The sequence below is a fragment of the Centruroides vittatus genome, unplaced genomic scaffold, assembly GCF_030686945.1.
Source record: "Centruroides vittatus isolate TY-2023 unplaced genomic scaffold, ASM3068694v2 scaffold_386, whole genome shotgun sequence".
NCBI classification, from domain to species: Eukaryota; Metazoa; Arthropoda; class Arachnida; order Scorpiones; family Buthidae; genus Centruroides; species Centruroides vittatus.
In genome coordinates, this window is record NW_027122706.1 from 2,103,940 (window position 1) to 2,121,749 (window position 17,810).

The 17,810-nt window shown below is 27.3% G+C and overlaps 1 protein-coding gene across 1 annotated transcript in view; it reads right to left on the reverse strand.

Moving 5' to 3' along the window:
- rg (rugose) overlaps positions 1 to 17,810 on the reverse strand; it is a 209,974-nt gene that overhangs the window by 150,163 nt on the left and 42,001 nt on the right. The window contains exons 7-11 of the mRNA XM_067286654.1: positions 16,979 to 17,105; positions 14,712 to 14,831; positions 10,270 to 10,416; positions 6,490 to 6,546; positions 5,088 to 5,228 (exon numbers count right to left, since the gene is read on the reverse strand). Coding sequence (XP_067142755.1) covers positions 5,088 to 5,228; positions 6,490 to 6,546; positions 10,270 to 10,416; positions 14,712 to 14,831; positions 16,979 to 17,105 — 592 coding nt within the window. The remainder of the gene's footprint in view (positions 1 to 5,087; positions 5,229 to 6,489; positions 6,547 to 10,269; positions 10,417 to 14,711; positions 14,832 to 16,978; positions 17,106 to 17,810) is intronic.

Sequence of the window (17,810 nt, forward strand, 5' to 3'; positions counted from 1 at the left end):
AATAATGCAAATTATTAAACTACCACTTTGGTATTCTAGATGTTAAGAGTTACACTTTGATATTTTGAAGGGAATAAAATATTTTACTTCTTTGAGATTTTGGATTTTTCTGTTAATGTACCTAGCATTTCATTTCAGCTGTGTCAAGTCATTTTATTGTAAGAAATCACTTCTACTCAAAGTATATGAATTAATGATGTTGATATATTAGATAACATGAATATCAGATACATCATGGCATACTGATTAAACATTACATAATGCTCTTAACAGAAAGAAAGCAATGAACATACAAAACTAATCTGAACTAATTGAGATTCAGATTAATTGGATATGACAGTAAGGATATGATGCATATTCTTTGAGGCCATTTTTACTATTATAAGATACTGTACAGTAGTAAAGAGGTTAGAATTGCTAAGTCAAGTAGGGTCACAAAAAACATGAGCAGCAATGCTCACATGACTTATGTTTACTCTATATGTGAGCTGCAAATGTAGCTAAATAATGAACTTGTCAGTTCATTATTTTAGTTAGGGAAATGGTAGAAGCTTAGAAAGGCTTCAGATTAAAAGGGGTTTGGATCAGTGAAACTGAACTATATTGTTTATTTTTTTTAGACCATGGAAAAGTGAATTTACTAAATATAAATTATTATTTACAACATTATGGAATGATTGTAGAGTTTGATTTCAATTTATTACTAACATGAGTGCCTAGAGAGGTTCAAGACAGAAAATGTCTTGAACCTTTCCTGTCAGCATTTATACAAAAATAATAATAATACTATATAATAATATAAAAATACTCCCATAGTAACATAGTATGCTATAAATTCTGTTTTTAGTTTAAATTATCACTGGCAAATTAGAACAAGTGTGTAGAACAAGTGTACAGGACTCTGATCTGCCTCAATTTTATTTTTTGGGTATTTGTCCACCAGTTATTCTGCAATCTTGTATAATGTATAGCAAGTGAAAATTTGTTTATAGCATTTCCTGTATTTTATTATTATTATGATCTCTACTAAAAAAGTTGTGTTGCTCTCAAAACTGTGGAAAAATGTAAGAAATATGTTTTAAGTCTTGAGCTTGTGCAAGGAATTGCAAACATCAGACCCTATTCTTGAGTGCAGTCTTAAGTTTAAGTGAGTTTTGGAAGCAGCCTGACTTCTGTATACCGGTCTTAAAAAACATGAATAAAAAGCCTATCAAGCAACATTAACTCAGTTCTTCTTAACTGTTGTAACTCTCCATCTTAAAAGTTTTTAACATAATTAAACACATGGATAAAATAAACATTTGTCACAATTATTTGCTTATTGAATCTTCTGTTACAAGTTTAAATATTATACAGACCAATATACAGCTCAATTACATTGGCTCAACTCTCAAAAATCTAACTCAATTTTTCTACAGGCCTTTCTATTTGATATTTTCAAATTTGGTATCAAAAATTTTTTTAGTATATTATTATATACTGTATATATTATCTTAGACACTACTCATTGTTTATGTTATTGACAAGACTATGTCTCATCTCTAAAACCACACTACTGTCAATGGCTGCAGACCTGAGATATGAAGGAGTACATGTCAGGAGTTGCAATTTGGTACAGAGTATTTTGTGCCCAAATCATGCACACATAAAATAAACCAAACTTGTAGGTAATCAGAGGACTGAGAACTGGGTCAAAAGAAAATACAAAATGCTGAGACTTTCCACAAACAGGCACAAATGTGAGATTTGTGCATTCATTGCTCATGCTCTCCGAGACACAGTCTCGTCCCACAAATGGCTTTGCTGTTTTACTTGTTTATATTCAAATTACAATTTGAACTTGAATAACATCACACTACTACTACTAAGATTAGCACATTCTATTTCTAAACTGAAATTTTTATAAACTTTATAATTATTACACAATTTATTCCATTCAAAATTTGCCTAGAAAACAAAAAATTTCTTTTTAGTAACACTTTTTAGTATATGAAATATAATTTAGAATTATAATTTTACAAAAAATAATATGAAAGATAAAAAACTTATAAATTACAGAAAGTATTATATAATAAATGAAATGATTCATTAAACATTTCATTTTAACTCTGAAGATAGACAAGGTACATCCAAAAGTGCTTACATTGCAAAAAATTAAATTTCATAAAACTCCAGAAAAAGCAGATTACTTATTGTAATTTAATGTTTAAATTATAAATAAAAGATGCTTTAAATGTATAATATAATCTTTCAAATTTATAAAAATATATTAATATATTAAAACATCTTAAGTGTATTGTACTCATCCATCATTGATATAAATTATAATAGATTTAATAAAGTGTATACATTAAAAGTTTTATTTTATTTTTTAAAATAAATTGAGTATTAACATGTAATATACCTGTGCATTTAGTGAAAGCCCATTATAAAGCAGCTCTTGGAAGATAAAATAGACACTTGTCTTATAAGCTAATCGCGCCATTATGGAAGAAACGAATCCACAGTAAACGAATCCTCTATAAAAATAAAAGAAAAGTTTTCATCTAAAGGAGTTTTTAGACTTAAGTGTAGTAACAATGTAAAATTTTAAATGTTATCTGATAAATTCACTTTTCTTTATAGATCAAAGTTTATATAAAGATAAGACTTTTTAAAAATTTGTAAAATGGTCGTTACAACAACTTCAAAATTTAAATGAAATTCAAACATTATTTTATTCTATCTACCAATAAACAATATCTGCATATTGACAGTAATTTTAATAATTTTTATTTTAAAAACAAAATCCATTTGTCTATAAAATAATTCTATATTCAGCAATATTAATAGTCAAATACAATAGAAAATCAGAATTTCTACTTGAGTATATATTTTAGTTGTTTCTTCATGTATTAATCTTTTACTGAATCTTTTATATTTTTCTTATATAAATCAAATTCCAATTATTAATGTGTTGGTGAATATCATTTATCATTATGAAATTTAAATTACTAGTAAATTGTCTCTTTGAAAAAAATTCAAATGTAAAAACAATTTATTGCCACATTTTTAATTTGATTTGCTTTAAACTTGACAATTTAAATAATATAAATATTAATTATAACTTTTTTCTTTTTAAATTATTATATATACCAGAAATATAAATAAAATTTTAATATAAAGAACTGCATTATACTGGACTTTCACAACCTGTAAAGTTGAGATTTAAAATTTTCTAAAATGATAATGTAATTAAACAAAAAAAAAAGTTAATACAATTTCAAAATACATAAGATTATTTTTAAGAAAATACATGAATACATGTGATATTCAGAAACTCTTTTGTTGTAATTATATATGATGATTAATAAATATAAAACTAAAAAAAAATTAATCACAAAAAGGAAACTATAAACTATAATTTCAATTGTTTGTGAATCACTAGGTGTTTCTTGTTAATATATAAAGAAACACCTAAAGTAAAAATTATAGTACATAATTCATATGTCTAATGAAAGAAACTAAGACTCATAAAGAGATTCTTAAGCTTTTATAAAGAGATTTTGTTTTGTTTGTGATTCTTTATAATCCCATCCTGTCTTCTAATGTAAATTTTATCAGAAGAGATGATGAATGTAGTTTCTGAACAACAGTTTATACTTTGTTTATTAAATGTTTCTTGATTATGTTCAATGATGAAGTCATTGTACTTGTAATAACAGTAGAGTTAAAAGTTATTGAATTTAAATTCTTAAATCAAAGTATCAAAGTTAGATAAATCTTAAATTTCTCATTTAAGATTTAACTTACTTCTACTCTTATTTTTTAAAATTGTTTTATAAATTTAAAAAAATTATTTAATATCAAATTATGATGTATTTTAAATAAATTCAGTTATCCATCAACAACTCATTTAAATCACAATGGCACAAACTGTTGTTATTCAGTACTTTGAATCACCATTAGAAGAAACAAACCTCCTCCCAAATTTAAATTAACAGTAAAGTAATTCCTGGATAAAGGTTATGAATAAAAACAGAGAACAAGAAGAAAGAGTGTTTGTTTGTATTCAAGTTCCAAGAGTTAAAAAAAATCAACTCAAGTAGGACCTTTTGTCATAGAACTTCATCACTGCCAACTGCTGATCCACCTTCATAGTTGACAACCACGGCACCATCACCGTCAGATTACCAGCAGCCGGATGGCCAAGCGGTCAAGGTGGCAGCCTACCATTCTGGGTGACCCAGGTTTGAATCCCGATGGGTCGAGAAATCCCCAGAATTTTTCAGAGGTAGTCCATCTGGATAAGTTGGGCCCCATCCCTCACCACCCGGTCGCTCCATTGTGGGCCTGGCCGAACCCATAATGGGCTTGCTTAAAGAGGCCCTCTTAGTGCCCATAGGGCAGAAAGAGTTAAAAAAAAAATCCATCAGATTACCATTAGAAGAAAAACCCAGACAATCTATTTCCAAACCTCTGATCTTTGTCTCAGCATTCTCTCTATATTCAGATGTTACATAAACTCAATAACTCTCTGGATTGAGTAGTTATTGTACTCTACATACTAGGTAAAAATACATATATTCAGTCATTAAATTGCCTGCACAGACATTCTGTGTTGGGACTTAAATGACATTCATCTTTCACAAAGGCTTGTCAGTTTGAGTCTAGCTCCACACAGGCCAGCTGCTTGAACCTGACTGGGTTTTGTAAAATCCAAAATGCAAATCTCACATATGTATGATTTTAAAATTTATAATATATCCTATCACTTTTAAAAACATTAGTTTTCTCTTTTAATTTTGGTAGGAAAAAAACATACAATATCCACAAAATTCATTACATGAAAGTATTAATTTGTTTTATGCCAAGTAGTGTAATACTATCTGATATAAAAACTTGAATATCTTTCTTATTCTCATAAATTATACTTGAAAAATTATCTAAAAAGGCTGTGCTTTATTGCAATGTTAATTGAAGTTTCTCCTTGCACATATATATATAACTTCATTTTTACAGAGTGAATTTTTACACAGGTTCTTACAAAATTTAATAACACTAAAATTTTATAAAAGAACTTTTTATATTAAAAGTTTAATGCTTACCTGTAACATCAAAGCATGAGGAGTATGGACAAAATATGAAATATTTCCTTTTGGAGCTGCTTGAAGACATAACTGACTATCTGTTGCTACAGGATTATACATAAACACTATGGCACTTGATAATTTACCATCATATAATACCTACATTTATAAAAAAAATTTTGTTAATAAAAATAAAAATATGTTATTCTTAATAATTTATATTTCAAAACACACCTAACTCTCAATTTACATGGTAGATTCATTCCATGTAAATCAAAACTTTGTAAATTGAGACTAACATTTATATAGAAAATAGAAACATAGATTTTATTTTTTATTAATCAATATATTAATAAAATGAATAATTTAATTTTTTACTTATTTAATACTATTTTTATATAAATGAGAATTTTTCTATATACTTTTTATTAGTTGATAAAAAACAAAATTTTCCTCATGTTTTTTAGTTGAAAGTCTCATCATTTCTGTTACTAACTTCTATAACAAAACATTGTTGCACTTTTCTGATCACATGTTAAACCAAAATCATGCGTTTCAAATAGTGTACTGAGTAGATCAAAGGTTAAGTTTAAATCAAAATTTTAAAAACTACAGCAATTGTATAATTAAAGTGCAAAATCATGAACTGTTCAGTTTTTCATTAACAATTTTATAAATTTCTTTCATTATACAAAAATATATACAAAATATGGTTTCTTTATTCTAAAGAATGGTAATAAATATTTTATTAGCAAAGTATACATTAAACATTTTGTAGATCAATTGCATTTTGAATTAAGAACACTACATTGGATGCAGTTTCTGGAATAGCTTCTCTTATAGCATTCAATAATTTCATTACCAAAGGATGATAGCTCCTTTATATAAATCACATCATAATGAAATTTATTAATCACATTTTATATTTTTAAGCTTCTGATTTATTTGTTTTACATTTGTGCTCTCAAAGATCACATAACTAGCACTTTTTTCTCCATTCACAATGCAAATTCCTTTCCAGTAATAATTTTGATACTATTTTTCTGTGGAAATTGTTTTACATGCTCTAGAAATATTCCTATTAATACTATGTTTAGTAAAGATGCTAAATGTCTTTATAATGACATCAAACAAAGATATTTAAATTAGGATTACTATATTTTGATAAAGATATTCTAATCATGATTCTGATTTTTATAACCTTAAAAGTCATACCATTAAAGTATATGCTGTACTTTTACTATTATTTTTTTTATCACTCTATAAAGCACCTACTATATCTACATTATTATTCTAAAATTAATTCTTCTTATTATTTATTTTATTTATTTAAAATATATTTAATAGTCATTTTATTACATTTTATATGTATAAAATGGCTATTAAATTATCTTATATACTCAAAAATTCAATTACTTACCCTACGTAGATTATCTGGTAGGGAGGTGCTGCATTCTCCCTCAAACCGAAATTGGCTCTGCAATTAAAAGATCTTATATAATACTGTATATAGTCATCACTAAATTTCTTTCTATTACAAATTTACACTTTTTAATGAATAAATTGAAATTATTTTATTTCAACATAAAAAAATTTTCAGATAATATATTACAGTAGACACCTGTACAATGTGGGGGATACATTCTGCGTTGTAGGAAATCGCATTATAGGGGATATACATTATTGGACCAATTTATGCAAGTTCAAACATGTCTCTAAATTTTAATTGTTATTGCAAAGGGTCAAAGATTCCCCAAACATTTTTCAAAATTACAGAGGAAAGCAATTATATAGCAGAACAAGTCTATAATGTTGATAAATTTGCTTTGTATTGGAAAAAAATGCCCGACAGAACATACTGAGAGAGATGAGACTTCCGCTTCAGGTTTCAAGGCATCAAAAGACAGGATAACTTTACTTTTGTGTTGTAATGCAGCTGGAGAACATATAACTAAGCCAATGTTAATTAATCATACATTAAATCCACGTGTAATGAAAAATGTAGACAAATCAACCCTTCCTGTTCACTGTAGAGCTAATAAAAAAGCATGGATTACATGCAAAATGTTTAAAAATTCGTTTTATAACTGTTTTGTACCAGAGGTGAAAATTATTTACAACAAAAAAATTCTTTTTTAAACTGTTGGCTTCACTGTTCATATATAAACAACTGGTAAGTGTACATTTTCGCTTTTCTAAACAAAAAATCAGACTATGTGAAAACGTGAATTTTATTGTGAAAACTAGTACAGAACTGTTTATTGCACTGTTGAGTTCTAGTTGCAAAATTTTCATTGCATTATACAAATTCATGTTATAAGGGAATGCGTTATATGGGCGTCTACTATATTTAAGAATAATTATGTAAATAAAGCCTTATAAATGATACTATAAAAGCAAAATAGCTCAGAAGAGATTTTAAATAAAACTTCTCTCAAAAATTTATAGCATAAATTTTATGTAATAATAAATAACAGAAAAAAAATAACAACAAAAATGGGGTGTGTCTATGTTGGAAACACGCCATGTGTTTTACGTGAATATGTGTATGTTAACAGGTAATATTTTCTTTGAGCATATTATATGTACAGGGTGTCCACCATAAACCTGACACATTTGAAACTGTTGTAAAAAATCTACCACTCAGGATGGATGTAAAGTAATGCACATTTTATGATGAAAAACTCAAAAAGTCTTATTAAAAAAAAAATCAGTGAATCTCTACACAAGCTCCTTTTGTTGCATGTAGAACATTGAGTCTATACTTCATTTCCTGCAAGGTTCTTTCAAGTATCTCGGGCGTTGTAGGGTTTGGAATCACCTAGGTGTGCAATTTCCGCCCTGTTTTATTATAACGAACTTTCATAACGGAAAAACCGTTAGAAACTTCTGTTGGAAAGAACTGTTAAGTTTCAAATCGACGATAGATGGACGATTGGCCGGCGGGAAGTGACCGTTGGCGGCCGTTGTGGAAACATTCAAATTTGATTGGCGGATGATTCAAACACCGGACACTATTTAAGCAGTAGTTTCGGCGGGAACAGAAGTTCGTATTGGGAAGATTGGATCGGATCGGATTAGGATCATTGTTACCGAAGTTCTAACTGTCTCTCTCATTGGACGCCATGGAAATCTGGGGAAAGTAAACTCCAGTGGTTTAGTACGAACGTGTTCCTGACTCGGAGGTGTTGTGCATTACAAGTCTGTTTGATTGTAAGAAGTTCTTTTGGCGAACTTGTACGGGAATAGTCGGTTGTCATTGGATTAGTGTTTGTGCATATGTAATTGTGACTCTAATTTGTATTATTTTGTACATTTATATTGTAAATATAAACTTTGTGTTTCGTCAAACCGACTGAGTGGTTATTCTGAACATTACTGGCGTGATGACAGCAACAGCATCTTGAATGCGAACACAATAATGTTGAAGGTCATGAATTTTAACACTGGTGTAAACCTTGTCCTTGAAAAATCCCCAAAAGAAAAATTTTAAGGGCAAAATATCTGGCGATCTCTTCGTCGAGAAGTGTTGTTTCCATAACTTGAGAGTTTCTCTCGATGGTGGCTCCTTGCCAAACACGTGACGAAAGTCCTGTTGCACTTGAATCACAGAATTTGTTTCAGTGTACCACCACACAGCTTTTGAGAAGCCATTTTGTGTTTGACTATTGCCATGCCACCTACAGTCACTTTGGCAGATTTTCAAAATTACCTATACAACTTCCACAGTTTCTCTGCCTAATGGATCACACGACATCTGATTACTGCCTTGCACTTTGATATGACAGTCAAAACAAATGTGTCAGGTTCATGGTGGACACCCTGTATGTCAGGGATGGCCAACACGTAGACCGCGGTCGACCAGTTGACCACAAAGGTTTCGAAAGTAGCCCGCTAAGCTAAAGTTGAACAATTTGCTTTCACTTAAGTTAGGCCTAATGTTTAAAAATCTTAATTCGATAATTTATTCTTACAATAATAGACTGTCTGTGCAATGTACCCATACTGTTTGTATTTATCCCAATGAACAATGCAAATGAATGTTAACTTTTAAATTAATTGTAGTCGCAACGTATGTGCATATAAATGGCAATCGCATAACATGGCACAAAATCATGTGTCAGACAGTAACATGACAGCCTCTGGCTTCAATTCACTTGTTACTCCTTGTTTGTGCACTTGTATTTACTTTCAATTTTAGTTTTTTTTTTTATTTATTCATACAGCGAACAGAAGCAGGTATGCTAGTTTATTAATTATTGTTTTAAATGTTATTAATATTTAACCATATTATTTTAGAATGAATAAACCAAGTATAGGCTAAAAAAAAAAATAAAAATTTATCATTATTAATTATTTATTAAAATATCTATGAAAAATTTGAAAAATCCTAAAATTGTGTGCCCATATTCATAGTTGCCCGCAGACTATATTTTACCAAAAAGCCCCAGTAGCCCCTAAGGGATAAAAGTTTGGCCACACCTGCTGTATGTCATAATCATTCCTTAACTGTAAGAAGTCCTTCGGATCTCCATGTTTTATTTATGATGGCAACATTTTCCTTTCATTGGGTTCAGGAAAGAAATCAAGTAAACAAATAATTAGTGTGTTATAATTTTATTAATGATAGGTCTATGATATTAAAAAGTACGATACAAATAGCATACAGGATACATCGAGATTTCTGGTGAACGTTAAATCAATACAGGTATTGCCTAACATTGTTGGAAGAGTTTCGATATAAGACAAATTAAACTCGCTGAGCATGAAGTTGGGCAACGAGTGGTCTTGTGAGACATTAACAGACTTTTATAAATATATCTTCTGATCCATGCAAACAGACAATATACCGTATTTTCCGGCAGATAAGACAACTTTTTAACCCAGGAAAATCTTCTCAAAAAAAGATTTTCCTGGGTTAAAAAGTCGTCTTATATGCCGGAAAGTACGGTAGTCTTATACGGTGAGTATATCCCAAACTCTATATTTTAACTGTAAAAGTCGGGGGACGTCTTATATGCTGGAATGTATGGTAAATAAAATTTTTTTATAGAAATGGTTCTCTCATTTTATTTAATGTGAAGACTTCTGATATCTCTCTTGCAAAGCAATATGAATGGATGTATTAAACAGGCATAAGGATTAAATATAGAAATGCTATCAAATTGGATAGTAATGTTTATGTTAAAAATTAAGTTACCTTATAACCTGGACCAAGCCTATGGATGGCACAAATTTGATGCGTGCTCAATGCTTCCCCAAATAAATACATAGCAGACATTTGACCACAAAAAACATGTTCTTCATCCAACTCAGGAGCTGCACCAATATAACATTTATCAAATGGCTATAAATACAAATTACAGATTAAACAATAAGTTAATATCTCACAATATTTTAAACATATAATGATATCAAAATACATAATTTCAAAATTATTTTAAAAAAATGATTTTACAAGGTAGATTCAATGAATGAACTAAGCTATCTCTTGTATCAAAATTTCTAAGATTCCAAAGAATTAGTATAAATTGCAATATTTTACATGTTGCATTTTTCTTCCAAGGCCATAGGATGGCTGCTTGTTTGTCACAGCAAGCAATAGATACAAAATAGTTTGCCTTAGAACAACATGATGAAATTTGAATTTTGATGAAATTATGAATGTTGAGTTGTATATAATCATAAGATACTTGAGGTTAAAGACTACATTAACCAAAATTCATTGATAACTTAAAAAGGTTTACTGATCTAATGTCATGTTACAGAAGCTGCATTACACAAATGTAATGATTTGGACTTGATGTAAGCTTTCAATAATAGCCAAACAAATGGAAATGAACAACAGTAAACCAGGCACCCAAAACTTCCATATGAATGAAATATTTGCCAAACTGAAAACTTAGTGAAGGAAAACAGATGTATCAAATTTAATGCCATTACTGAGGTGTTCACAATCTTAGTGGACTTCATTATACATCATCATCCATAGAAAACTTAAGTACTATAAACTTTATATCCTTTACATACTGAAACAATATGCCAAACAACTACTGGATTACATCAGGATACTTTTCCATGATTATTTTAAATTAATTTATAAATAATTTGTCACCATCTCTTATTAAATTTAATAAATATAATTAAATTAAATAATTTAGAATAATCTGGAAAAAAAAAGGAATTGGCTGAAGCAGGAATCAAACCTGCAACTCCCACTTACCTTGTGAACGTATTGCCAGTTATACTAAATAATTGTGAAAAAGTAGTCTGACGTAATCCAGTAGTTGTTTGGCTTATTACTAATATATTGGGTGTTGAGATGTTTGTATATGTCTTATATTCAAGATGTTTGTACATACATACATACATACATACATATATATATATATATATATATACATACATACATACATTAACCCTGGCATTATATATTAATCCAGAGTTGAGTGATGGCCAGCTGAATGCCATAAGTGGGTGATTATAGGATGAGGACACTGAAGGTGTCCTCAGTCAGCACTGTAACTGTGGATGGTCAGTCAGCACTGTAAGTAACTGAGGATGGTTATATCATTATTAAACATGTCTGTAAGAGATCAGTCTGGAGGCTGGGATAGTATAACTGGCAAAGCATCTGCACAGTAAACAGGAGTTGTGGGTTTGGGTCCTGCTCTGGGTTGATTCTTTTCTTCAAATTATTCTAAATTATTTAATTTAATTATTATTATTAAATTTAATAAGAGATGACACCTAACACCTCCTTCTAGTGGCAAAATATTTATAAATTAATTAAAAATAATCATCAAAAAGTAGCCTGATGTAATCCAGTAGTTGTTTGGCTTAATGCTAATATATCAGGTTTCAAGATGTTTGTATATGGATACTGAAACAACTCTACATAGTATTTTCTCAATATCCTGAACTTAAATTCACAACAATGGAACTTTGTCTCATGTATATGATATTACCACAAAAAAAACATGTCTTTTCTGCATTGCATCGCTTACAGATATGAAATGTAAGCGCATCATGTGACACCATAATTTAAAAAATCATCCATAATACAAAGAACACTTTTCATTTTGTCTCACAAAAACTTGAAGACAACTCCATCAGCAAAGAAGATTTAGGTAACAGTCTTGAACATCTGAAACTTTAAAAAAAAATCTTGATTTTTTTCAGCTATAGAAACACAGTAAATACTAATTGTCACTGCAATACTTTGGATAAATTATAAAAGTTATTTGTTAGAAATAACTACGTTTGCTGTGTCAAGATGTCAGTGTGTTCCACAATAATCTTCACAGAACCAACTGCATATCTAAAGATTTAATGTGTTTCAGATGAGAAATGCTAAACCACCCACCTCATACTACTGATCTCACAATAAGTGACTTATTTATTTATTGATTGCAAAACATTTGAAAAGGTAAATTAATGTATAGAAAGCACTAAATTCCTAGTGCAAAATGAACTTAACAGCAATTTCTTTTATACTGGGTTTGATGCTCTAGTCATGTTTAATAAAGTTCTGAACAAGGAAATATTGTTAAAAGATATGATAGTTCAAGCCCTGTATTTGAACTGCCTATGTAACATTACAGATGATGATAACTTTATTTGAATAAATCCTTATACTATAAAGCTAGCTTATTGTCTTATTTATTGAATCTACCTTGTATTTTATAAAAATTAGTTTATTTATTAATAAAGAATTTTATATAAAATAAGCTGTTGCATATTTAACAATGATTGCTACCTTCATTTATTAAAATGTCAAGCAATTTTTATAGAAACACCTATATTTATATGTTATCTCAAATAATTTTACATAGTTTATCTTCTATATCATTAATTAATATATGCATAAGATAAGTCAAAATATTCTTCAAATAAAACTTATATAAGCTTCTATTGTATTGTATTTTATTATAATTTACAATTGTAATGCTTCCAATATGACAACAGAAGCTTAAAAAATTATTATTTAAAAATGTTTTTAAATATACGATTAAGTTAATTATGCAAAATATTTGTTTAAGTTAAATTGTTATAAAAGTTCCCAATGTGAAAAATTATTAAATCTTTAAATAGTTATTTTCATAAATGCAAATTTTAAAATTGCATTTTTTCTACATGCAAGAATATTTAATTTTTTTCAGTTTTATTTTGTCAATATGACAAAGTTTAACAATTCTTACAATTATTAAACTTTGTCATATTAAACTGTTACAAAAACTTTCTGTGGCAACTTTGTTTATGTGGGAAAAATTTTTGCATAATGGATCATTTTAATCAAATGTTATGATTAACTCATTAGCTAAAGAAGCTGTAGTAATAGATGAATATTTTCAAATATCTCTCCCAAGCTTCCAATCCTTTTTCCAAGTTGAAAAGAGAAAAAAATTTAAAAAAGTTCAATTGTTTCAACTTTCTTTTATAAATATTATCTTCATTCACTAATATCTTTATGGACTGATTATTTCACAATTAAACTAATTTAAATGTTAAAAAATTAGTGACAGTGTAACTTAATATGATAGCTACTTCTTGTTCTTTTCTGCTGTTTCTTAATCTTATCTTTAATTTTCTTCTAGTTTTACCAATATAATTCATGAGTTTCTATATGTGTAACTATTGTAAACCATTACTATTTTTTCTTATGGACTGATATTTTCTGTATTATTCATAAAAAAGTTTATTATATTCATTATCTATTTTTGGTATAATCATTAACTTTTATTATTAATTTATTAACACACATTAACTTTTCAACTATCTTGATAATACTATTCAACAGAAATACAGTAGGTTGACTTTCATTGGTATTATTTCATTTTGAACCTTGTTTGATCCAATGTATTTGTAACTGCCATTCTTTATTTGAACACAGATGTAAACTAATGATGATCTGCAATGAAAATAAAAACATTTCTTCAAAAAAATCTTTGAGTCCCAGAATTAAGCTTTTTTTTTTTTTTTTTTGATATATCAGAATATAATGGTTCCAGTTTTTATCTGGTTTTATCAGTATTAAGTTTTAGTAAAAAGTATAAATGTACATTTTTAAAAAATCTTTATTTTCTTATCTGTTTTAGCTAATGAAAACTATTAACTTGAAATGCATTTGAAAAATAGATATGAATAAGTATTGTTGAAGTATGAAGTGACTTCCATCATATATGTATGGTAACCCAATATAGTTAACCCATATTAATAATTAATAAATTTAATTAATTTTAAGCTAATGTAATATTCCTGTTAAAGCCACCCCTCTCTATATTAATCATTTCACATTTCAATATTTAACTAATGATTAAATCAAAATTTTTCAATTGGCATTAAATATTTCATAAAACAAAATTAATCATTTTTAAAATTTTATTAATAATTAATGAGAACATTTAATTGAATAATTCATTTAAAAGTGAAAAAAATATGTTTTATATATTATTATTTCAGTTTTGCTTACTTAAGTATTTTTAAATTCTTTAAAAAATCATTTTTTGCATTTCAAACTAAATCGTAAATTTAAAAATAATTAATTTAATATCATTGCTTTGTAAAACAATGTTTGAAGAAGCCATTCAAAAACATTAAAATTTATTTTATATTGATATTATATTTTAAAAATTTACTTACATCGTTTGTATTAACTAACCAACTCATTTCTGTAGAAGAAGCCAATTGTCCATTTACAAAACATTTGATTTCACTCTTACTCCAACGATTATATATATACACTATTGCAACCATATACCACTGCAAAAGAAAATAATTTATATTTCTTCTCAAATCCTTTATTATTGTATATATTACAATTGGATAAATTTTAATATATTTACTTTAATATTACAAAACAAAGTGCAAAAATAATGTTTCCAAACAAGTTTAGTAGTCAGCTTATTTCTATATTGCAGTTTAGATAGAGTATATAATATATTGGATTAAAGATTCAAAAATCAAAAAATTATCTCATAAAACAGCTAAATCTGACTAATCAAAATTGTTATTTTATAGTCAGTTGCTCTTTGCTTCGATATCACTTGCAAGACTCTTGTTTCAATCAATGGAAATGCTAACATCCAACAATGCATTACTGAATTCAATAAGTTGTAATTAATAATATGTCCGTTATCTCATATGACAATTTCTCAAAATGGTTTTTCATAATAAGTATCAAGTAATGATTTGTTACAGATCTGTAAGATCTGTAACAAATCATTCAATCCATCATAATGCAATGTTTAATAACTCTTTTTATTTGTTTATGTAATAACTAAATATTGTCAGTTTTTCTACATTAAAAAAAAATATTAGAGGAATATGAAAAAAAAAAACTTTCCTGTACTACTGTGACAATGTCTTTTCTATAAAAAATACAAATAGTGAAATCAAGTTTACAAATTATCTTCATGCTACAAATAACTTTATTTTATTTATTATAAAATTTTAATTAGAGCTATATATTACCATCTCATAAATCTTTTAATGACTAAAATTTTAACTTTTAACTTAATAATTTAAAAATAGCTTTTAAAAAAATCCATAATGGCATTTAAATCCATAAATACTAAGGAAACATTCTCAAATTATCATTTCCTAACTCTAATTCAATCTTCATTTCCAAATACATAAAATTTAGAATAATTTTGTAACGATGTAGATTACTTGATACTTGATTGTAAATTTCAAATGGTTTAATTTATGTGTATATTGAATAGACTTCTATTGCAGTAGCCATCAAAAAAGTAAAGCTATAGCATAACTTCAAAAGAAAAAAAATGTTTAAAGAAAGAAATGTTCATGGAGTGATTCCATTCCAGAACTTTCTACCAAGTAAATTTGATTCATTTTCTTTCTTTTTTGTTTCCTTTTCTAGAGTTCTTATTGTGTTCTAAGTGCCTATTTATTTTTTATTCAATTTATTTAAAAAATATTGTTTTATTCTTGACAATAATAATGTATATTTCATACATGTATATGTATTAATTCCATGGCAATATATTGTAGTGGTAAAGATTAATTTTCCAAGTAAAAAAAAAAAAAAAAAAAGGAAATGATTAGGAATATCTTATGAGTCAAATCATAACTATGCAATTATTATATTCAGTATTTTTATCATCTTATTCTGCATCTAAAGTCCTTGAATAATTAATTGTTTTAAATTATTCAGTACCAAAAATAACGTCCTACATTTCCTTGCTCAACATACAAGAACACTCATGTATATCCCATGTATTATATTAACATTTTCTTTTTTATAAACAAAATAAAATTTCCAAAGCTTAGTTCCATCATTTATTGTACACTTCAAACAATATATTTCCTCCATTAGATTTGTATTATTAATAGTATTCTATATACTGATTTTTTTTAGTTACAAACCAAGTGTCATGATTATTTTTTCAGAGGGAAAAAATAGAACAGCAATAATTTCTTTGAGATTTTTTACATACATATAATTAAAAAATAAAAAATTTTTTTAACATATTGGTAGAGAAATTAGTTTTTATACCAGCAGTGAATATGTTAAAATTTTATTTATGTATATTATACAAAAAAAAAAAAAAAAAAAAAAAAAACACAGGATTATTCAAAATGATTCATCTTATTTTAAATAATAAGATGACTATATTTTTGAATTTAACAAATACAGAGTGATTAGTGATGCATCAATCACCATTTTGCTATCACAAAACCATCTTCTACAACTCAGAAATTTTGGTGTATGCTTTGTTAATTCATGATAGATATGTACAGAATTATCCTCATTTGAAATTGGATAAATCATTTTGAATAATCTTATACTTAGTTAAATATTTTGCAATGTCTATTTTAATACAGAAAATATAAGAAGCAACAAATTAAAAATTATTATGAAAAACCTAAATTATATATTTACTTACTTTTCGAGGTTGAAATTCATATTTTACACAATGCTGATACCCTTTTCCTTTTACTTTCATGGATGTAAATACTAAACAATTACCAACAAAATGAGCTGAATATCCTACACCTTTACTAGTACGAAAACTAGAAAAAAAAATCATAAAAAAAGACTTCTTTTAATCAACAAATAAAACAGTGATATGTAATTAAATATAATTATATAGGATATAATGAAGGAGCTACGTATAAAAGGTAGTTATACGTAGCTCCTTCATTATATTGCACCTTGTTATAACATTCATTTAAATATATAAGTGCTTTAACCAATAATGGATAAATACATCAGTTATATTACTCATTTGGTTTGTCTCCCTACTCATGCAATATAATAAGGACTATTGTATATAAATTACTTTATAATATTCAGGATGCATTTTTGTTCAAATTTTCTTATTAACATAAATGCATAAGCCAAAATTAAAAATAAGTTGACTATAACAAATTCACTACTCCAATCAAAGACATATTTATTGACCAAATTAATAAATTGCTCAAACATCATATACAAGCATATGAAACTTTTGCCATGAATAATTTTTATTTTTAGAGGCTGTATATGATATGTCATCACATTTATCATTATTGCATAAAAAATCCACATTTTAAGATGCAAAAAATATTTAATTTTTGCATCTCAATATTTTTATATAATAATGTAAACATGAACCCAATTCCATTGGTAATGCAAATGAACTGCTGGATTATAAATCAGGCTATAACAAGAATAATTTAATGACTAGATCTAAAACATTTTGGCTATAGATATGGCAGTTAGACTGTGATCTAATG